The sequence below is a fragment of the Ailuropoda melanoleuca genome, chromosome 8 (genome assembly GCF_002007445.2).
Source record: "Ailuropoda melanoleuca isolate Jingjing chromosome 8, ASM200744v2, whole genome shotgun sequence".
NCBI classification, from domain to species: domain Eukaryota; kingdom Metazoa; phylum Chordata; class Mammalia; order Carnivora; family Ursidae; genus Ailuropoda; species Ailuropoda melanoleuca.
The window spans coordinates 36,964,608-36,986,716 of NC_048225.1; the positions used below are offsets into that span (position 1 = coordinate 36,964,608).

A 22,109-nucleotide genomic window follows, 5' to 3' on the forward strand; every position below is an offset into this window, starting at 1 on the left:
ACTGTTCATATTTTCTTATCCCCCAACAATCTAAGTAGGGATGAGATTTCCTGCATCCTACCCCAGTCTGCTGCGTTCTTGTCCTTTTTTCTTCTTCCAGCTGAGCCTTGAAGCAATCAGTTTCTAATCGTAACTTCTGTTGTTCAATTTGTTCAAGTAATTCCAACTGCTTTTGCTTCTGCTCTTCTATTTCCATTATCTAAGTAACAAAAATACTACTACCTATTAACAACAAACTCAAACAAAACAGAAGTTTGTATGGATTACATTGAAAAGAAACAGATCTCATCACCAAGAATACCAATTATCCGAGAAGAAAGTGGTAACGTTTTATCTGTTACTGCCACTGCCAGAGGGAGGAAGAGGGTGAGATGGGAAAGGGGGGAAGGAAAAGAGAGGCAGAAGGGGAAGGAAAAAATAAACACATTAACTGTTCCTACTTCCTGTGGGAGCACAGTGAAACCTTGCTCACCACTCTTAAGACCCACCTTCAGAGAAGCAGCAAATGAAGCTCAGGCAAATTCTGTGCTCACATCTTTAATTTTACAGTGTTCTCAGTAAGAAAAATGACTGAAGAAATTAAATAGCAAGGCCTTACAAATAATTTGACTTCTTAGGCACACCCATAAAGGAGTGCAGTTATCTGGAGGCCAAATAATACATGAGCATCATTCTGTGTCTTCTGTCGGGTGTGAAACAGACGGGAAGACAATGGTAGAGGGCTGACACATAAACTCTAGTGTTACACCAACACACACACACACACACACACACACACAGATCCAAGTAATGAGAACATGTCAGAGGAGCTCCAAGCTTTGTAAGGACAGGGACTAGTCTGACTGGTTGTGTGTTAAACCCAGCACCTAGTACAGTCCCTAGAATACACATGACACATAAATATTTACTCAATAAGTAGAACAAGGAACATATGGGGAGTTTTATGAAGAGGGACACTTCTGCTACAGATAATGAAGAACGATCTTGTTTGCAAAATAAAAAATGTCTCAATCTGGTATTTTCCCTATTTCTAATCAGGCAAGAATGGCTACAGCTGAGTTCTTGTCTGCTTCTTCTCTACTTTCCCTCACTCGGAGGAGCCACCGAACTTAGGCCACTTGCAGTTCTGCAGTACCTCTAGAACTACACTGTCAATACAACAGTCACTAGCTACAGAGGACTACTAAAATGTAAATGAATTAAAATAAAGTAAAACTGAAAATCCAGTTACTCAGTAGTACTAGGCATATTTCAAGTATTCAATAGCCCATGCTGCTAGCAGGTACCATAATGGGACACAGATATGGAACATTTCCATAACCACAGAAAGCTCTATTGGGCAATACTGCTTTAGAATACTGATTAGAAAACACTTATCTGAGAAAAATACTGGCTTACAGAATTCTTACCCCCAGCTGTATTTTCATAAAAACTATGACTATAAACTAACTAGCTTACTGACAATTAGCCTCTTTCAAGGAAATCTGGGTTAAAAAAAAAAAATCTTGTATTAAGACAGATGGGGCCAAAATTATAGTTAAGGAAGTTGAATTAACAATTTTTCTTCTGAAATACTGTTTTTCAAAAAAACTTTTTTTTTTTTAAAGATTTTATTTATTTATTCGACAGAGATAGAGACAGCCAGCGAGAGAGGGAACACAAGCAGGGGGAGTGGGAGAGGAAGAAGCAGGCTCCCAGGGGGAAGAGCCTGACGTGGGGCTCGATCCCAGAACATCAGGATCACGCCCTGAGCCGAAGGCAGACGCTTAACGACTGCACCACACAGGCGTCCCTCAAAAAAACTTTTGAGGTTATAAAGCCTAGCTGAATTCAACAAATATTTATTGAGCACTTACTATGTATAAAGCATTGCACCAAAAACTATGTAAAGTAAGGAGAATTTTCAAAAAGACAGTCCCTGTCTTTAACAAAAATATTAAATACAAAACAGAATGCAGTAAGAGTCAAATGAGTAGTATAAGCAAAGATGAAGTGTCTTCTATCAGCTGAATGCATAAGACAGGACAGAAGAAATAGTATCAAAAGCAGCCAGACAGTAAGACAAATTTCATTGATCACACAAAATTATAGAACCTAGGGGAAGAAAAAAACCTCTAAAAATAAAAATTTCAGATTACCTGTTTCTGCCTTGCTGCCATTCTAATTCTGGCTGCTTCTTCTTGAGGATGCAGTAGAATTGAACTCTGAGCTACAGCTGTGATAGGCTGAGCCTCCTTTATTTCTAAGAGAATCCCCAAAACAAAAATTAGTTCCAATAATTTAAAATTCTGACACCACTAGAATTCTTTATTCATTTATCACATATGTAATTTTATTAGGAAAAAAATGTTAAGTTGAGCAAGCTTAATTTGAGAATGTGATAAAAAGAAATACCTTGTTTCTTTTCAGAGTCTGTATCCAATGAAAGCGGTTTCTCTTCACTAGTAAGTGGTCCGGAGTCAATTGTTAAAGTATCACTTTCAGCAACTGTAGTAGATACATTATTACAAACATATTATCACTGTAAGCTTAAATCTGAACAAAGTAACAAAACCCTGCATTCAGATTAACAATTCAATTTTGGTCCATCTGTCATATTTAGTTAAGATCTAGTCATGTTCCAGATGACTGCATATTTTATCCATTAAACCTGAACCTAATATAAGAAGACAGATGAGAGACTAAAATTGTGAACTTTCAAAAGGAAAAAATGAAGAATTGATTAAAAAGGTTTACTGACAGTTTCAAACACAGGGAAAAGCAAAGAAGAACAGAATAAGCAAGGCACCTAAGATAAAAAAGAGAAGCTTAAGGAATGTCAATGTATCCCTGCCATTTTTAGACAGGATTTTTCATATTTCTGAAATCAGAATGGAGAAGGAAGTTAAAGCAGTGCCTTGGACCATATCAGGGTAGTTAGGAACTCTGAATCAAACGTTCACTCACTCACTTATGCAGCTCCTACTTACGTGCTGCACGCTGGGAATACAGAGGCAAATTTTAAAAAGGCCTAAAGGAAGTTTTACAGGGCAAGTGGGGGGAGAGGAACATTAAATAATCATCCTAAGAAAAAATTACAAAACTAGTAACTGATAAGTGCTATATAAGAGAAAGAAAGGATTATCCAGTAGAGTATTAAAGGAGAAGGTAAATTAGACTAGGGGCTCAGGTGAGATTTGTCTTAGGAAATGACATTTAGGCAGACATCTGAAAGGTAAGGAGGAATCAGCCACATAAAGGAGATGGGGAGGTATAGGAACGAATATGAAATGTAGTCAGACAAGGGGGAGAATGAATGAAGCAAGATGATGCTGGAGAAAGCCAACTCGTACAGGGCCTTTAAAAAAATAACCTGGTTAAGGATTGAAGATGAAAGTGCCTCCTTTTACTGAATTCTGAAACCATACTCTCTCCTACTTTTGTCGGCCACTCCTTTTTACCACCTTTGTTGTCTGCACCTTCTTTAGTCATCTTCTAAATGATGGAGTCCCTCAAATGGTCTCATAAGCCCTCTTCTCACCAAATTCTTTCTCCTGGAAGAGCTCTTCTATGCCTGTAGCTTTAAATATCATATCTACATCTGACTTCCAAACCACTCTTGTTTTAAGCTATTCAATCCAGCAAATACTAACTGAGCATCGTTTAGGTACAAGGCACTAGTCTTGCCCTGGGGATACAGCAATGAAGAAAACCCAGTTCCTACCTTCAATGGAATTGGAGGATGTACAGGGTGGAGAAAGTGTCAAGAAGCAAATAAGCCAAGAAAGTAAATTTATGGTCCAGGAGATGTTGGTAAGAGCTATGGAAGGAGTGAAGGCAAGAGCTATGGAGAAAAAGCAGGGTAAAGGTGATAGGGAGAAAGGGAATGGGAGGAGGAGAAGTGTAGAAACTTGCCATTTTATACAGAGTGAACAGAGGAGGCCTTGCTGAGAAAGCCATGTCTCACTAAGTATCTGAAGAAAGTGAGAGTGAGGCACAGAAATATCCAAGAGCACCCCAGCCAAAAAGACCTCAATTTGCAAAGACCATGTTAGTCAAGTTTGCTATGTCTGAGGAATAGCCAGGAAGCCAGTGCCTATGGTGAGTAGTTTGAAAATGAACTTAAAGAAAGAGAGGGTGAAAGAAATGGTGGGAGGGGGTGTATATGCATGCAGATTATACAAGGCTTTGATGCCACTGTAAGCACTTTGGTTTTAACTGAATGAACTGGGTAGTTGTTGAGGGCTTCCTCCTTAAGAATGACTTGAGGTAATTTGTGTTTTAACAGGATGACTCTGGGACTAGGTCGTAGCAGGGAGATGCAAAATCTGAAGACAGACCAGTTAGGAGGCCACTGCCAAGAATCCCCAATGGACAAGAAACGTAGCTTAAACTAGGATGGTAGGTGGTGAGAACTGGTTGGACTGTGGACAGGTTTTGAGGGTGAGACCAAGGCTAGAAAGACACTCAGATGTCATCAGAATAAAGATAGTAATGTAAAGTCATGACATTAGCATTCAACTAGGGAGTGTAAAAGCTCTGGGAGCAATGACTAGTGGTTATAGAGATAAGAACAGCAGCAAAAGAAATCACAGAGGAGCCAGTGAGGTAGGAAAAGTGAGAGGGTGGTGTCAAGAGGTCAAGTGAAGAAATGAGTTCCAGGTTTCCTGTTGTACTTAGGATAAAATCCAAAACCTAGACACAGACTGTAAGTCACTTCTTTCAGAAGGCTGGTAACAAAATACTTCCATAAAAATCCAATCACATTTTTAAAAAATTCAGAAGATAAAACTCTTAGGAAAAAAAAAAGAATCAAAGAGGAATTACATCATCATGACTCATTTGTTAGTTTGTAACGCCAGATAATGTTCTGGCTTGACCTTTGTAACTTCCGGTTAACAGCCTTTTCGTCTACCAAAAGAAACTTCTTTAAGAGTCACAAAGAAACCAAATTTCTGGTGGCAATGTGAAATAAACACACAATATATTCAAAGGCTGTTAATATATTCACATTCTTTGATTCAGGAATTCTTTCAAGAGTTGTTACTAAGGAAATAAAGATATAGGCAAAGAGTGCTAAAAGGATGCTCACTATTGCACAAAAATAACAAGAAAAATTAGAAACTGGCTAAATATTTAACAATAACAAACTGGTTAATTTTGGTTCCTCAGTTACACTGGACTATTAATATATACAGCTGACCCTTGAACAACGCTGGAGTTTGAAGCCAAACCCCCTACTTACAACTTCTGACTCTCCAAAAACTTTACTAATAGCCTATGGTTGGCTGGGAACCTTACCAATAACACAGTTGATTAACATGTATTTTGTATCTTTTATGTATTACATGCTACATTCTTAAAATACCTATTTAATTTCTTCTGTAACTTTAGGCTATGCAGTTTCTCTGTGAGTTTTTTCAAACTGTCACAACCTCCAAAAAATCTTCTAATATGTTTATGCAAAAAAACCCTGCATATAATTGGACCCATGTGGCTCAAACCCGTTCTGTTCAAGGGTCAACCATGTATAAATAATACTACCACATTAACATGTGTCTGGAAGAAGGTTCATGAAGGTTTTTAACATTTACTGCCTTGAAGTAGCAGCACTATGGGCTTTAAGCATTTTCTTCCTTTTGACCACTATTCTTTGATGTTTCAGGAATGAGTGTGTTTTTGAACAACTTAGAAAGGGTCTACAAAATGAGACTCTTGGAGAGAACCACCTTGTTCCTGCCCAGAGGATGACGTTCTCTCTTCGCTAACAGTTGCTCCTGATTCGACTGTTGGTGCTTTACTCTCAGTTTCACTAAGAGTTGTAATCACTTCACTTTCATCCTCAGATGTGGATTTAATTGTCCAGAGAGATTTTTGGCTTCGGATCCTATTTAATAATTTTTTAAAAAGAATTTTTGAAGGGACCTGGTGGGTCTTTATTGCCAAGGGAACTAAAAGAAAAGAAAAAAAAAAAACTTATTCAGGACCTGTTATATACCAAGCAAATTATTCTATTATAGTTAGCAACTACCACAAACACTAGATAAAAGCACAACTTTATATTTTCTATTTTTTCATTTATAATTTAACAGCACATACAATTTTGTTTGACCCCAATTGCAATTTTATAACCAGGAATAATTTTCAATTTAAATTTAAATAAAGGCACCAAAATTCAACTATTTTCCAACAATATGCAATACCGATTTCAAGCTTAAAAATTTATCACGGAGAGGTTTATTCTGCTTGCTAAATGATGACAGAATGCATATCACATAATTAACTTGCATGAGATCAGCATTCAAAATATGTTCTGTAAGGTTTTATACTCTAACCTAGAGAAGGGGCCTAAATAAGGCTCTGTACTTAGTAAGCTACAGAGGAAAATGTTACTAGTTATAACCCTGAAAGCCAATCAGGTGCTCCCAAATTATTCCTGGTACTATCTGGAGAAAATTTTCCCCACCTATCTTCATAAAAAGATCCCTTTCAGTTAAAAACAAAATTCTTCAGTTATTTCCCAAAACATCCTTCCCTATGGGTTGATGGTACACCACCAAAACTCAGCGTAGTACAAACAACTCTCTAAGGGGACAAAAGTGTGTTGCAAAAACATAGTTCTCTGGCTTTAATCAAGGAATAAGATTTAAGAAATCCATTAAAGTTGAAAACAGGTGACCTATAGTTTTGTCTGACATACTTTTCAAAAAACACTTTCTAATTTTAACTTACAAACAATAAAGTACATAAAACCTAAGTGTACAGCTCAAAGAATTTTACATACACATGTAACACCATCCAGATCATTACGTAGAACATTACCAGCACCCAGAAGGCTCCATCATGCCCCTTCCCACTCAGCACACCCCTAAATATAACCACTGTTCTAATTTCAAGACGAGATTAGTTCTGAATGTTTACTCTTTTTTAACTTCATACAAATATGGAATTATACTTAGGTATTTTTTTCTGCCTGGCTTCTTTCAATCATTAGCCTGTGACTCACTTATATTTAAGAAATTAAATTTGTTACCAATATTTAAAATAAATATTTTTTAAAATCAGTGGGATTCCTAGATTCTTTTGAAAAATCAAAGAGAGCTAGCAACATCGAGTGAATTCCAAATGGGATTAGCAGGAGCTGAAGAGTAACTGTCCCTTTGGATAAGGCAAGAATTGCAATTCTGACAAACTAGATATCTGAATAATTTAATTCCTAATTAAAAAAACTGAAAAAGCTGGATGAAATAGTAAAAGTATCTTCCTTAAAGGCTCTGCTGATCTGATAAGGAAATCAAAGATTCTTCAGAGGCCAGAAAGAAAGTGTAACTGGGAATTCTGGAAGGAGGTGAGCACTGAACCCATCTTCCGATGCTTATGAAAAACCACAGTAATCTCACACTGTTTAGACAGCAATTGGACATAGGAGACAGGGAGTCTAGAGTCTAATAGGAGTCTCACCAGGAGTCGAACAGGAGACCCACATAAAGTTGGAACCACAAAGGGATACCTACCCACACTATAGAATAAAGATTTATAAGAAAGCTTGAGTGGTTTTGAACAAAGGCAATATTAGTAGGTATGGGGGAGAGGAAGAGATCAAAATAAAGAGAACTTGGTCTCTAAGGAGACGTGAAGTAAAGGGGGAGGTGTTAGTGGTAACATTCACTGGTCTGGCTTAGATAATTACAGACTGTGGTATCATTTACTAACATGAGGAAGACAAGATTTCAGTAGGCAAGAGAAGAAGTTTAAATGTATTGTTAGACAGGGAGTTTTAAGTAGCTGTGAGACAGCCAAGTGAAAGAGTTAAGAATGGTGGGGCCAGAGGTGAAGTTTAGAAGAGAGACTGAAGTTTGTGTTACTCAACATTGTACACGAAGTACTTAGCAGTAATTAACATAGTAGGATCTGTGGTGATTCGATGAAAGTCTAAAGATAATGCTGAGCCTTCAAAGGAATTCAGCATTGGGCATCTAACTTAAATAACCTAAAAATCTTCACACTATATGTACATGTGAACAAAAGGACTTTCCTTCTATATATATGAAAAGGATCTTTAATGATGGAAATCTAAAAACATGGCTTCTTTCTTCCTTTACTCCCATTAATATTAGTCATTTGTTTGCACTAACATTAGACCAGATTTTCCTGTTGGCAAATTACTAGCATGTTTTTCTATGAAATATGGTAATATTCAGCTCAGAAGGAGTTTTTACCATCTGCTTCTCTAGAACATATTGTTTCGGCTTCTGTCACTGGAATGTTTTCAGTTTCTCCTAGGCTTTCTTGTTCCATTGAAAGGTCCAGTTCTTCGTCTTGGATCTTATCAGTCACAGTGGGCAAAGGTTCTGGTTCGAGGTGCAAAATCAGGTTTCCTTTCACTTCTCAGTAAAGAAATAGAGAGAGAGGTTTCCATTCTGAAATGACTAAAAAGAACTTGAGCATAAAATTTTAAAGGCCATTTCTTTTTCTTTTTTCTTTCTTTCTTTCTTTAAGATTTTATTTATTTATTTGACACAGAGAGAGAGGGAGCACAAGCAGGGGGAGCGGCAGGCAGAGGGAGAAGCAGGTTCCCCACTGAGCAGGGAGCCCAATGCGGGACTCGATCCCAGCACCCTGGGATCATGACCTAAGCAGAAGGCAGACGTTTAACCGACTGAGCCACTCAGGCATCCCATGAAAAGCCATTATTGTTTCTAAGTCTAAAATAGGAGGGCCTCTTTCAAACTGAGAACTCATCCCAAAATAAAAACTGCTTTGTTAATACAAATGTATTTCACCACCAAAACACTTAGAAGCACTGCTGAAAGCTTATGGGAAGTGGGAGAGTCTTACTCCTGTCTGCATTGTACATGTCTTCAAAGGCAAATTCCAGCTCTCTCTGCCAGTCTTCCTTCATTTCACTGCGTTTGTGCGGAAGCTCAACCAGGTGTGGCGGCATCCGCGCTACCATCTGCCTCCTCCGTGCCAGGTCCTCTTGCTGGAGCTGTCTGAGTTCTTTCATTAGCTTCTCCTGAGTCTTCAAGAATAGAGGAATTTAATCAATAACAGTTTGGTCACAGACTTTAGACAGTAACATTAACAGGAAGGGAAAAGTGGAGAAATCATGAGGAACAGGGCCTGGAGCTCTCTCCCTGCCCCTCCCGTGTTCTGCTACAAAAAGACACAAACTATTCATTCAGAGACATTTACTGAAAGCCAAATACCATGTGAGATGCTAGGAACACAATCTCACTCCTAGCCTAGAGATCAACACACAGGTACTAGTATTATGTTAGTGTTACGGAAGGATAGTACTGGCTAGGCCACAGAGCTTCCAAATTGTCTCCTGGTTACAGATCTCCTGTCTGAGGATGGTTGTGAAGTGACGGTCTGTATGACCTGCTGTGGCTCCTGCAATGTACTTTGTTCCAGTGCTCCCTGGAGCCAGCGGTACGTATGTACGTACAGTCACGAGTAAGCACCGAAATCCAGAGTGGCTAGCTTAACAGACATTTCTTGTCACTTCACACTCTTACAAATCCCCATGATGAAAGGGGATCTGTATCGACTTCTTTAACCTTAAGAAGTCTGGCTAAAGTTTAAGTAATGTTTTAGTGAGGTTATCTAATTAAATTATGGTGGTGAAGGATAGTGAGGGAGGATGAGGGAAGACTTCTCATCCCGAGTTGAGGATTTAGCCAGATAGAAGTGGATGAAGGAGAAGGAGTACAAGTAAGAAATAATAACTGGAACACAGAGGAATGGAGATGAAGGCATGAGGCAAGCAGGGAGAATACACTGCTTTAGGGTATGGGTAAGAAAGGGTATGGTCAAGGAGAAAAGACAGTACTGGAGAAGCAGGTAGAGGTCAAATACTAGTTACAACAGAAACTAGCAGGAAATAAGATCCCAAGGCACAAAGGGGTCTGCAGCAAAAGGGCTCCCAAGGAAATCCTCTATCAGTGGTGAGACTGCAGGTTTCAATGACCATTCTCATGTAAGAGACACTAAATCAAAAGGCAGAGAGCCTGTGTAATAGTGTTTGCCAAGTGATAATATAAACACTACTATTCTTATGTAAAGTTTTACAAATTCATTTCTTTGATATTAAGATTCAAACATTTCATTAAATTAACTTCAAAGTTATCTGAATAAATATACTATTTCTGGCTCACTGAAAGTATGGCATATTATTCTATTTGAATTATTTTATTATAACAACTACCATCACCACTGACATTTGCTGTGAGCCTGTGAAATTCCAGGCACAATTCTAAGAGCTTTACTAAACTCATTTAATCCTCACAAAACAGACAATAAAACAGAATTCAGAGATGTTAGGTAACTTGCCTGAGGTCAATCAGCTAAGCAGTGAAGGAGGGAGAAAATTCCAGGCAGACTGTGGAGTCCACCTTCTTAAGCACTAAACACTCTGATTTATAGAAGAATCCGTTCAGTTTATGATTGCTTTTCACATTTTTTTCTATTGGTTTAAATCTTAGATGAGACTTACTGGTAATAATTCAGACAATCAGTTATTTTAGCCATGATTTACTCCTAGTTTATAAAATGTAAAAATTTAAGGGAGGTCATAATCAGTTAAAATTATACCAATGAATTTTAAGGTCTTTAATTCTCACAGAAATACTTAAAAATTCACTCCTCACATGAGTGTTTGAAGCATCCATATGCATTAGTCAAATACAGAAGAAACAGTTTAATTTTGAAAATGAATCATTTTTATGCTATGTTTCAGGATAAACGCTCACTGAATAAGCATGACAGGAAGTGAAGCTAAAATTATAAAGCCAGTTTTCACTATACATATGGTACGGCTTTACAACACTTTTTCAAAGCTCCCTGATAGCCAGGATCATGGCTCTACCTTTGAATCAATACTCTGCAAAGCCAACAAGTGCTCTGCTCAGTAAATATTTAATAAACAGAATCCTAAAATTTGCAGAGCACAAATGCAATTCATTAAATGAGAAGAGTGATTAATTTCTTTTCAGGCCATTTCCGGCTGATTAAAATAGTAAACTTTTAATAAAATCATTATAAAAACTTTTAGAACAGCAATATACTGTGAGAATTGCTTCACTCAACCTGAATTTGAAACAGGAGGTAAAAGTTGGGAAACGTGAAATGACATGGGTCGAGGACTGTTATTTTCAAGTTCTTCATACCTCAGTACTTGGAAACCATTTACACTGATCAGTTAGTTCTACAGTCTATCGGTCCATCTACCAGCAGCGGCCCCAGCCAGAATTCTTACTTGAGCCAAATGGATCTTTTTCATTGCTTGGAAACCCCGTACGTGCGCCTTCTCACACTGTTCCACTCTCTCCTGTGCTGCTTGTTTTTGTCGTTCTTCCGATCTTTTAGCTTCTTCTTCAGCAGCCAAATGAGGATCTGGCTAGCAGTCAATTAATAACATTTTAGACAACTTTAAAAATTGTGAAATAAAGTGATAACTAAAACACGACCTTAAAATCATGCTTTCCTACTTATATAAAATTAAATAAGTAGAGTTGTATTTTTAAATGCCCACAATTACCAAGCACATATATATATGAAAAATATCAAATTGTTAGTGAAGGTTGAGCAAGTTGGTTCATTTTAAGCCAGATTACATTATTCTCACCCACACATTTCTCCATCGTTGTTTTGTTCAGAAATTCCAGTAAAACAACAGTGCTGAAGGCACTCACAAAGCCAGTAGTTAAGAAGCCACAAACAGCAAAGGTCATTTAGGGAAGCACTGAGATTTGTCTTTGGTTTTCAGTCAACATCTGCTGCTTGGAAGGCCAAATCACTGAACAACTACTTTAATATAATTTCTGACTTCCTAAAACTTGTGCATAATCAATGATGATGTGATTGTACAGTCAGCTATCATCTCACCAAGCTAACAATAGCAAGTAAGCGGGGAAAGGGCACAGAACCTGGATTTATTATTATGCCTGAATGTTCACTTTCAAACACAGGAAAGCCTTCCAAATGTAACTTTAAGTAAACATCTTATGTTGTATGTTGAAATTCTTCGGTGAAATAATGATGATTATGAAAGCTATCATAGTTGGCCCTTAACACGGGTTTAAACTGTGCGAGTCCACTTATACGTGGGTTTTTTCCAGTAAAAATATCGGAAAGTATTTTGGAGATTTGCAACAATCTGAAAAAACCTGCAGATGAATCATTAAGCCTAGCAATACTGAAAAATTAAGAAAAGTTAGGTATGTCATGAATGCATAAAATACATGTAAGATACTAGTCTATTTTATCACTTATTGCAATACATAAAAATCTCTTATAAAAAGTTAAAATTTATCAAAACTTACATACACAAGCCCTTACAGACCGAACATGGAAGGCATTCACAGTCGAGAGAAATGTAAACAAACATAAAAATTCAATATTTAAGTCATAATTGCATAAAATTAACTGTACTACATCCTGTACTACTGTAATTTTTAGCCACATCCTGCTGTTATCACAGTGAGCACAAGTGCTGTATCTGCTTAAAACACGGTGTGACACTAATGCTATCATTTCTGCATGAGCAAGTCATCTCTCCAGTAAACTGCATATGGTGTCTCATGGTTCTTGTGTATCTTTCCTTGGGTTTATGAGAGCAATATCATAAACTCTGAATAACATCATGGGTCCCGTACAAAGTACCACCAGTGATACTGGAAGTGTTCCCAAGAAGCAGAGACAAGTCATGACATTACAAGAAAAAGTTGCACTGCTTGATATATACTGTGGGTTGTGGTCTGCAGCCGCAGCTGCCTGCCATTTCAAGATTAATGAATCCAGAGTGAGGAAATTGTAAAAGAAGAAAAGGAAATTTATAAAGCTATAGCTGCAGCTACAACAGCAAGCATGAAAACCTTGCACTTTTTGCAAAATAACTTTTATCTCATATTGAAAATGCAGCTTTTCTGTGGGTGCAGAATTGCTATAAGAAAAGACACACCTATAAACTCTAATATGATTCAAGAAAAAGGAAGTCTTAAAGCAAAAGGAAAGGTGAAAGATCTAAAGCTGGAGAATTTAAAGCAAGTAAAGAATGATTTGATAATTTTAGAAAGAGATTTGTCTCAAAAAGATCAAGGTAACAGGAGCAGCAGCAGTTTCCAGAGGTGTAATAAAGAAAATCAATGAAGAGTAGGGATATCTGCCTGAACAGGTTTTTAAGGCAGAGGAAAATACCCTATTGGGAGGGGGACCACATCCCACAAAGGGCACTTATTAACATGGAAAAGAGGCGAACACCAGGGATTTAAGGCAAGGAGGGATAGGTTAACTACTATTTTATGCAAATGCACACAAGTTTATGATCAGGACTGACTTTATCTATAAAGCTGTAACCCTTGAGCTTTCAGAATGGAAAAGATAAACCCTGGCTGCCAGTCTTTTGGTTGTACAAGAAGGCCTGGACAAGTTGACCCCTTTCTCTGGATTGGTTCTGTTGGTGTTTTGTCACTGATGTCAGATAGTATCTTATGACCCCTGATCTGGAGGCTAAATTAGAGACATTGTGTTTGGGAGCAAGTAGACCACTTCAGCACTTTCAATGTTGTATCCCTTTTGAGCCAATAACTATTTATGCAAATCTACATAACACCAGGCAGAACAACAAAAGCTAGATTAAATCAATACTGTAGTCTCCAAAACATTTACTTAGGAAATTACAATGCATAAAATTAAATGAAATAACTTTTTTTTAAAAATTTTTTTTAAAGATTTTATTTATTCATTTGACAGAGAGAGAGACAGCCAGTGAGAGAGGGAACACAAGCAGGAGGAGTGGGAGAGAAAGAAGCAGGCTCTCAGCGGAAGAGCCTGATGTGGGGCTCGATCCCAGAACTCCAGGATCACGCCCTGAGCCGAAGGCAGACGCTTAACGACTGAGCCACCCAGTCACCCCTAAATGAAATAACTTTTAGGAACAATATTTCATTCCACTTAGGCCATGAAATTTTTAAGAAAAAAATTGTTTGGAAATTCGTCACATCATTTGAAGGTAAATTAATAGGAGAATGTCAATTTTGCTACACCAAAATGTTAAGGGAAGGAAATCTTCAAAATATACAACATTCACAATATTCAGTCCAAATACAATGAGGTATATAAGCGATATGAAGAAAATAAGGGTTAGAGTATCTGCTCAAACTTCAAAACAAGATTTTACAAGAATTCTTTAGGAAGACAATCTCCAATAGATTTGAGTTAATGACACTAAAAATTTATACAAAAAACTGGTCGAAATAATTGTTAGATTACATTATTAGTAGGTAATTCAGAAGGTATATGAAACTTGCAAAAACTGTGAATCCCAAGCAAAAATTTTTAGAGAACATGTTTCTAAAAAACTTTTCCATGAATTATACTCTGCAGTGCACAAAACAGTAAGTGATATTATTAAATACACTATTCTGCATTCTGTATATCAGACATTTGGACAGAAATCTTTTTCAGTAAGACAACAGAATAAACTGATGAATTTAACTGTTTCTGCTTTACTTGTCTAAAGTTTCTGCTTTACTTGTCTACTTTGCTAGGTCTCACAGCAAACAATACAGTGTATCTGCTTGGAAAAATACTCCTAGGGACGCCAGGGTGGCTCAGTCAGTTAAGCATCTGCTTTCAGCTCAGGTCATGATCCCTGGGTCCTGGGATCGGCCCACATTGGGCTCTCTGCTCAAGAGGGAGTCTGCTTCTCCTCCTACCTGTGCCTGCTGCTCCCCCTGCCTGTGCTGCTCTCTGTCAAATAAATTAATATAATCTTAAAAAAAAAAAAAAGGAAAAATACTCCTAGGACAAAAAATCAATTTTTAACAAATGCTATGCAACTGTCATTGACAAAGAGACAAACACAATTAAGGCCATGAATAATTTAGAAATTGTAAGCATGTTCCATTAGTTGTGCGAACAGAAAGTAAACATGGCTGAACATAATTCAGAGAAGAACTGGCTCTAAGTGGGGATACAGTAGGCTGACTAATTATCCTTCAGCCAAAGACAAATTTTATGACATGTAAGAGATTTTAGAACTACTTTATCAGGATATTCAAGCAAAACATGATAGCACTCGTACATGTTAAAAGTAGTTTATTTGCAGACAGCTGCTAAAGAAATCACCAACCATTTATGCCGAGTGCAAGTATTTTTTACATGATACCTGCTATAAAGATCTTTTCGTTCTACTCCAGAAAAGATGCTAAATTATTGTGAATGTGATATAAGCTTAGATGCAGAAGAAAAGTCTGAGGTAATTTTATTATCTGGAAAACCAAACACATTGCTCCACTGCCACATTTTAAACCCCAAGGTTTAAAAGAGACAGATTTTTCTCAAGTGATGGTATAAAGTAGCAAATAAAGAAAATATCAGAATCCTTCAGTTTGTGGGACTATTTTTATAAAACTGCATTATAACTAGTGATCCAATTTTCAAGCCAGAAACTGAAGAGGAGAGGGGTTTTTCAGTTATGATCAAAGAGAAAAGTTTAATAACTTACTGTAAGACTATTAGTAGTACCCTATACAATAGCTAGGTAAAAACACATTTTTCTTCATCAGTCTTACTTGAGAGAGAACTGTTTAGTACTGCAAAATGTAGTGTAGTAACCACAAAAGCAAGTTAGCCACAGACTGAAGTTATTGTTTCTATGTTATAGTAATATTAAAGTTGTAATAATAACTTACAATTTTAAACAAATCAAGATTTATTCTTATTTCTTAGAAGTTAATTCTACAATGAGAATACTCATCTTAGGTCTTGATAAATAGTGATTTTTAACAACCGCCATTAAGCAGTTAACCAAAATGTGTATTTGCTGCAATCTAAACTCCAAGGAAAGCTATATTGAGAAAGTCTGTTTTCCCAGGAGCCAAATAAATCCAACATGAAAAGAAATTAAAATCCAGTTACAAAAAATAGCAATTTCAAAAACAAGGACTATCATTTATACTATCATTTATCACTCTTGAGACCGGCACCAATTTCTAAACCATAATCATCCCTACAAGGGAATGCAGAAGGTTATGGTAAGGTGGCCATTCTCATATGTTGCCAATACTTTTTACAAGGCAATTTAATGATCCATATTGAGTATCCGTACCAAATGTCATATAGTTTGGAACCAGTAATTTCTCTTCTAGGAGTCTACTCCAAACATACCTCAGAGTTGTAGACAAAAATGTACAAGATCATGTTTGCAGTATTTACGGAAACAAAATGAAATGAAATAAAGAACAATGGTTAAATCTGTGATGAAATATTAAGCGCCTATAAAAAATTACGTTTTGAAAAGTGTGTATATGTTTATATATAAAGGCTATAATGAATTCATTAATGTATTAATCACATCACTTTTAGGTGATGGAATTGTAGTTGCTTTTCCTATAGTTTATGCTTATGTGTATAGTTACAAATTTTTCACAGAGAACATATATAGATATAACTCACTTCAACGAACAGAGAAACAAAGTGAGGATTGTGAACAATAAGTCAATCACCTGCTTTGTGTCCATCTCTCTATTCACAAAAGCGCAAAGATGATGATAGGTGGATCTGCCGGTTTTCACATTAGAAGTTCTTTTTAGTTCAATGTTCTGAAAAACGAACATAAGACAATGGATTATTAGGTTAACAGTATTAATTTTCAAGTAAAGCTGGACTCCCCCCAAAAAATGCTGGACCCAATTAAAAAAAGTAATTTTGTATTTAATCAGTTATCCTTACTTATTTTTCTCTACATGGGCTATATTTCCATCACCTGGAATGTAGGTTTAAAAGCTAGAGTCCACTTAGGCAAGAATACTAACAAAGGGATGCTGTATAGTTTACTGCACCACAGCAGGCAAGCTGCTCCCCTATTATGGATTCCAAGTTTGATCACTTGGTTATGGTGGTGCATGCCCAGTGATGAGAAAGTTGTCTTTTCTTTTTTCAAACACAAGTAGGACAATGAATAAATGTACAAGGATGATAGATACCTGTCTGGTGCCAAAGTATTACCTCCCAGGTTACTTGGTAATTGAAAAGAGAAAAATATACCTTTATGATAGAGATCTCTGGTAGTCACCACCATAACCAAATGAGACAAATACAGAATACGATAAACTAGTCTCTTCAAAAAGTCTGAAATAAAAACGTTGACTAGGGTTGTATGAGATAATGTTCTATACCGAGAGAAAGTCAAAACAAGCAGAAGTAATGGGTGAAACCTGACTTGATCCTGGTTTAAAAAAGAAAGAAGTTGTAAAATAAAACAATTTAGGGACAACTGGAAAATCCTGATTATGGACTGTATATTAAGTGGTATTAAGAAATCAATGTTAATTTCCTTAGTGTGATACTGTGGTTGCATAAGAGAATGCCCTTATTCTTATAAAGAGCATAATGAAGTATTCAGGATGAAACATCATCTCTACAAATTTACATGCAAATGTATACATTTGTACACACAGCTATTTGAAATCTATACACACATATGTAAACAACTATTCACTGTATTTTCCTTTTAACTTCTCTGTATTTTAAAAATTTTCATAATAAAAAGTTGGGGAAAAAAGTACAACTACACATTTGCACATAATTCATATTTGCACTTACACAGATGTTTTATTTGGTTTAGGTAAATATGTGCCCTTGGCTTGGTAGGAACATTAGGAATTAAAATAAAGGTAATCAAAAGGCATCATGGATAAAATACTGCTTGCCTTTTAACATCACACTGAGGGAGTGACTGAAATCTGACTCTCCCATTTTAATCTTGGATTAAATGTCAGCGTGGCAGATGGCTCCACATAAAAGCGGGAAGGCTGACAAAATGAAAGGCTTAAGAGGGCAATACCTGTACTTATGCTGATCCTGCATACACAAAATATACTTGTATATACAATGAAATCAGATATCCCTACATTTTGGTTTTTTTTTTACTTCCATGTTTTAGATAGAAATAACTATGTAATTGTAAGAATCATCCAAATAGCCATTTCAATAACTACCACAAGCTACTGTAAAACAAAAGAACCAATACCTTTTAAAATTAATTTCCTCTTTAATGTCTTTTCAAAAATAAGCTCCAAATCACAAAAGCACACATATTACTCCCATAGAGAAACAGACTTCTCTCATCCACTTTATGTAATCTTGTGTAAATTTATCTGAACCTAACTTCTTTACCTCTAAAGTAATAACTGTTTACAATACCCAAATCTTGAATGTGAAAAAGTTGAGAGGGCAAATAATCTAGTTTTTTCCACTATAAATAAAGGGCATTAAAAAAAAAAGACCAAACCACTCAGTTTTTTAAAAATCAAAAACAAGGTTTTTGAAACAACTAAAATAAATTAAGACAATTGGTGAAAACTGAGTACAGACTGACTATTAGATACCAGGAATATTAATACTGTGCTTTTAAAAAAAATACTTATACATCAGAGGTACATACTAAAGAATGGGTAAAATGATATCTAGGATTATTTTTAAATACTCCAGACATACTCATGTGTTACCTTACTGTACGTTTAAACAAATGAAATTCTGACCTGCACTGAATTCTAATAGTAAAGAAGAAGTATTATAATCTAGTTCTTCTCAACACTCTAAGTAATTCACCTCAAAAAGAGTTGGAGGTGGTGGTGGCAGACTTGTAATTTTGGCCGATCTCTCTTTTTCCACAAGGAGTGCTTCCTTTCGAGCTGTTATATGCCTTGAAAAACAAGAGATGTCCTAAATTAATCTCTCAGGTAATATCAGAATACAACCCTCAGGGTCTAAAATATAAAAGCCACAGGATCTCAGAAATCCTCCAGTCTGATCCCACAGGCTCGATATGCTCTTTAATAAACAATCTCTATACACTGGACACGTAAGAAATGTGTACCAAGTAGAAGAGGTGTATCTTTAAAGACAAAAAGCCCTACAGTGAAACTGACCCAACAAACATCTAATGTTTCTTCATTTAGAAGAGCGTAGGTTAAAAACCGGAAACGTTGATAAAGATGGGGGTCACTGTACAAAATGAGCACTGTTGACTAGTAACAGTCTCCATCATCTTTACAACATGAAAGAATGATTTGCCAAGAGCCTAAACCTCTTTTCATGTTCTTAATTGCACTGATTTTTCTGTTTTTTTTTTTTTTACATCAGAGGCAGACGGATTCTGGGGGACATGCATTTTGAATGAGCCATACATTTCTCCAGAAACTAAGTAAGTGCTGAAGTCACACGAGAAGAGAAAGTTCATGTGTTACTTTGGCACCGAGGTCAACCACACCTCCACTGCATTATTTTTAAACCAAGTTGAACAAACCAATGGATATACCATATGATTTATATTTAATATCTGCTTAAAAATTAAAGTACTCCATGTACTCTCTACTTTAAGCCATATCAAGTTTCAGTGGAAAATGTGGTAAATTTCATTATTACTTTACCAGGTTTTTTGTTTCACTAGTTCTTCTTTTTTATTTTTCTGTAATTTCAGAGCTTCTTTATGCCTCATTTCTGCTTTTCTTCTTCTTTCTGCTGCCCGCTGTGCCAGAGCATTCAAATCAGGTTCCTAAAAACATATATTACTTAAAATGTTATGTCAAACAAGATTAAAATGCCAAACATATAAGTAATATGGGTGGTTCTCCAGTCAGGGCAAAATCATGAAGATACTCAAATGACTGAAATTTGGGAAACACTGCACTAAGCATAAAGTTAATGGTGGCATAAATAAAACTACAAAACTCAGATGTCACAACCTAAGGCTATTACTAAAAACACAGATTAAACCCAGAGAGCAAGAACATATTTCATTGTCACATAGTTTAAAGATATTTATCTTCCTCACTAATTGTTTGATATCAAAGACCTGCCTTCTCCAGAACCACATTCTAGTCATTTCCAACCATAACTCAAAATAAACAAAACACGGTCAGGGAACAGTGTTAAAGTTCCACTTTGCCTTTCTGAAAGTCACCAAAGAATTTTTACTATTTGTGAATGAAATACATTAAACTATACATGTCTTAGAGGTATGAAGAATCATAATAAAATGAGAAATCTGAATTCACCCCTAATAAATCTGTCCAAAATGCTTGAAGCAATCAAACTTCTGATTCAGAAGGTTATTTACCCAGATAGTTAAGGACTAGAAGAGAATAATTCCAATTTAAACATCATATGAAGATAGATTTTATTGAACGTGACTCTTACTAGGAAATGCATCTAGCAGCATTATTGAATTACATTAACATACCAAAAAGTTGAGGCAGGTCTGCCAGGGCAGCACCCCAGGAACCCCAGTCTGCTCCAGTTTAGTCATCTTGACAGTACAGCCCCAGCGGAGAGCACCCGAGACCCCTGGTCCCTGCCCAAGCCCACCCTAGTCGTCCCATCAGTACTGCACACCAGGCCTCAGTGCCACAACTGTAGCAGTTCCAGCTGGTTAGCCAAAGCTACCAGGCACACTCAGTCTACACTAGGGGCATCCTTACATAAGGCCACTCTCTCAAAACGAGGAGAGGGAGCTGCTCCACCTAATTCCCAGAAACAAACACAGAAAGTCAGACAAAACGAGGAGAGAGAGGAATATGTCCCAAATGAAAGAACAAGGCAAAACCACAGAGAAAGACCCGAACAAAATGGAGATAGGCAATATACCTGGTAAAGAGTTACAAGTAATGATGAGAAAGATGCTCACCAGATTTAAGAATGGATGAATTCAGTGAGAACTTAAAGAGAGAGAAAATACAAAAAAAGAACCAATCAGAGTTGAATAATACAGTAACTGAAATGACAAACACACTGGAGGGAATCAACAGTAAGTTAAAGGATGCAGAAGAATGAATCAGTGAGCTAGAAAACAGGGTAGTGGGAAGCACCCAAGCTAAACAGCAAAAATAAAAAATAATAATTTAACAAAGGAGACTAGGTTAAGGGACCTGAGATACCATCAAGTTTAATAGCATTCACATTATAGGGATCCCAGAGGAGAATAAAGGGGCAGAAAATGTATTTGAAGAAACAATAGCTGAAAACTTTCCTAACCTGGGGAAGTAAACAGACTTCCAGGTCCAGGAAACACAGAGAATACCTAATAACATGAAACCAAGGAGGCACATACCAAGACACATAATTAAAATGTCAACAATTAAATCATCACCATGAAACCAGCCTTATAAGTAATATTAAAGGGACTTAAGTGGAAAAGAAAAGGCCATAACTAGAAGTGAGATGAAAGGAAAAAATTCCACTGTAAAAGCAAATATATTGTAAAAGTAGTAGATCAATCATTTATAAAGCTAGCACGAAGATTAAAGGATAAAAGTAGTAACATCAATTATATCTACAATAATTAGTTAAGGGATACACAAAATAAAAAGATGTAAAATACTACATCACATACATAAAATGTGAAAGGGGGAAGTAAAAATGTAGTGTTTTTAGAATGTATTCAAACTTAAGCCACCATCTACTTAATACAGACTGCTACAAACATAGGACACTATACATGAACCTGATAACCACAAACCTATAATAGACACACAAAGATATAGAAATCCAAGCATTAACACTAAAGAAAGTCATCAAAACACAAAGGAAGAGAGCAAGAGAAGAGGAAAGAAACACAGAAGAACTACAAAAACAACGAGAAAACAACAAAATGGCAGTAAGTACGTACCTATCAATATAATTTCTTTAAATGTAAATGAACTAAATGCTCCAATCAAAAAGACAGGGTGAATGAATGGATAAAAACTATGACCCATCAACATGCTGCCTAGAAGAGGCCAACTTTGGACTGAAAAACACATACAGACTAAAAGTCAAGGGCTGGAAAAAGATACTCTACACAAATGGAAGTTAAAAACAAAACAATAACAACAAAAAGCCAGGGTAACAATACCTATATCAGACAAAACAGACTTTAAAACAGACCATACCAAGAGACAAAGAAAGGCACTACATAAGAAAAAAGGATCAATCCAACAAGATGCTATAACAATTGTAAATATCTAGGCACCTAACATAGGAACACCTAAATATATAAAGCAAATGTTAACAGACATAAAGGAGAGAAAGTGACACTAATACAATAATAGAAAGGGACTTTAACAGCCACTTACATCCACAGG

General features: G+C 36.4%; 1 protein-coding gene across 7 annotated transcripts in view; it reads right to left on the reverse strand.

The window, feature by feature from the left end:
• Positions 1-22,109, reverse strand: part of CEP295 (centrosomal protein 295) — a 54,313-nt gene that overhangs the window by 22,933 nt on the left and 9,271 nt on the right. For 5 of the 7 annotated variants that reach the window (XM_034666157.1, XM_034666158.1, XM_034666155.1 and 2 more), the window contains exons 4-13: positions 19,419-19,543; positions 18,598-18,691; positions 16,491-16,586; positions 11,240-11,380; positions 8,818-9,001; positions 8,199-8,366; positions 5,709-5,930; positions 2,395-2,487; positions 2,139-2,242; positions 62-199 (exon numbers count right to left, since the gene is read on the reverse strand). In XM_034666157.1, coding sequence (XP_034522048.1) covers positions 62-199; positions 2,139-2,242; positions 2,395-2,487; positions 5,709-5,930; positions 8,199-8,366; positions 8,818-9,001; positions 11,240-11,380; positions 16,491-16,586; positions 18,598-18,691; positions 19,419-19,543 — 1,365 coding nt within the window. Of the gene's footprint in view, positions 1-61; positions 200-2,138; positions 2,243-2,394; positions 2,488-5,708; positions 5,931-8,198; positions 8,367-8,817; positions 9,002-11,239; positions 11,381-16,490; positions 16,587-18,597; positions 18,692-19,418; positions 19,544-22,109 lie in introns of those variants that run through there. The other 2 variants (XM_034666156.1, XM_034666160.1) reach the window with 2 other exon arrangements.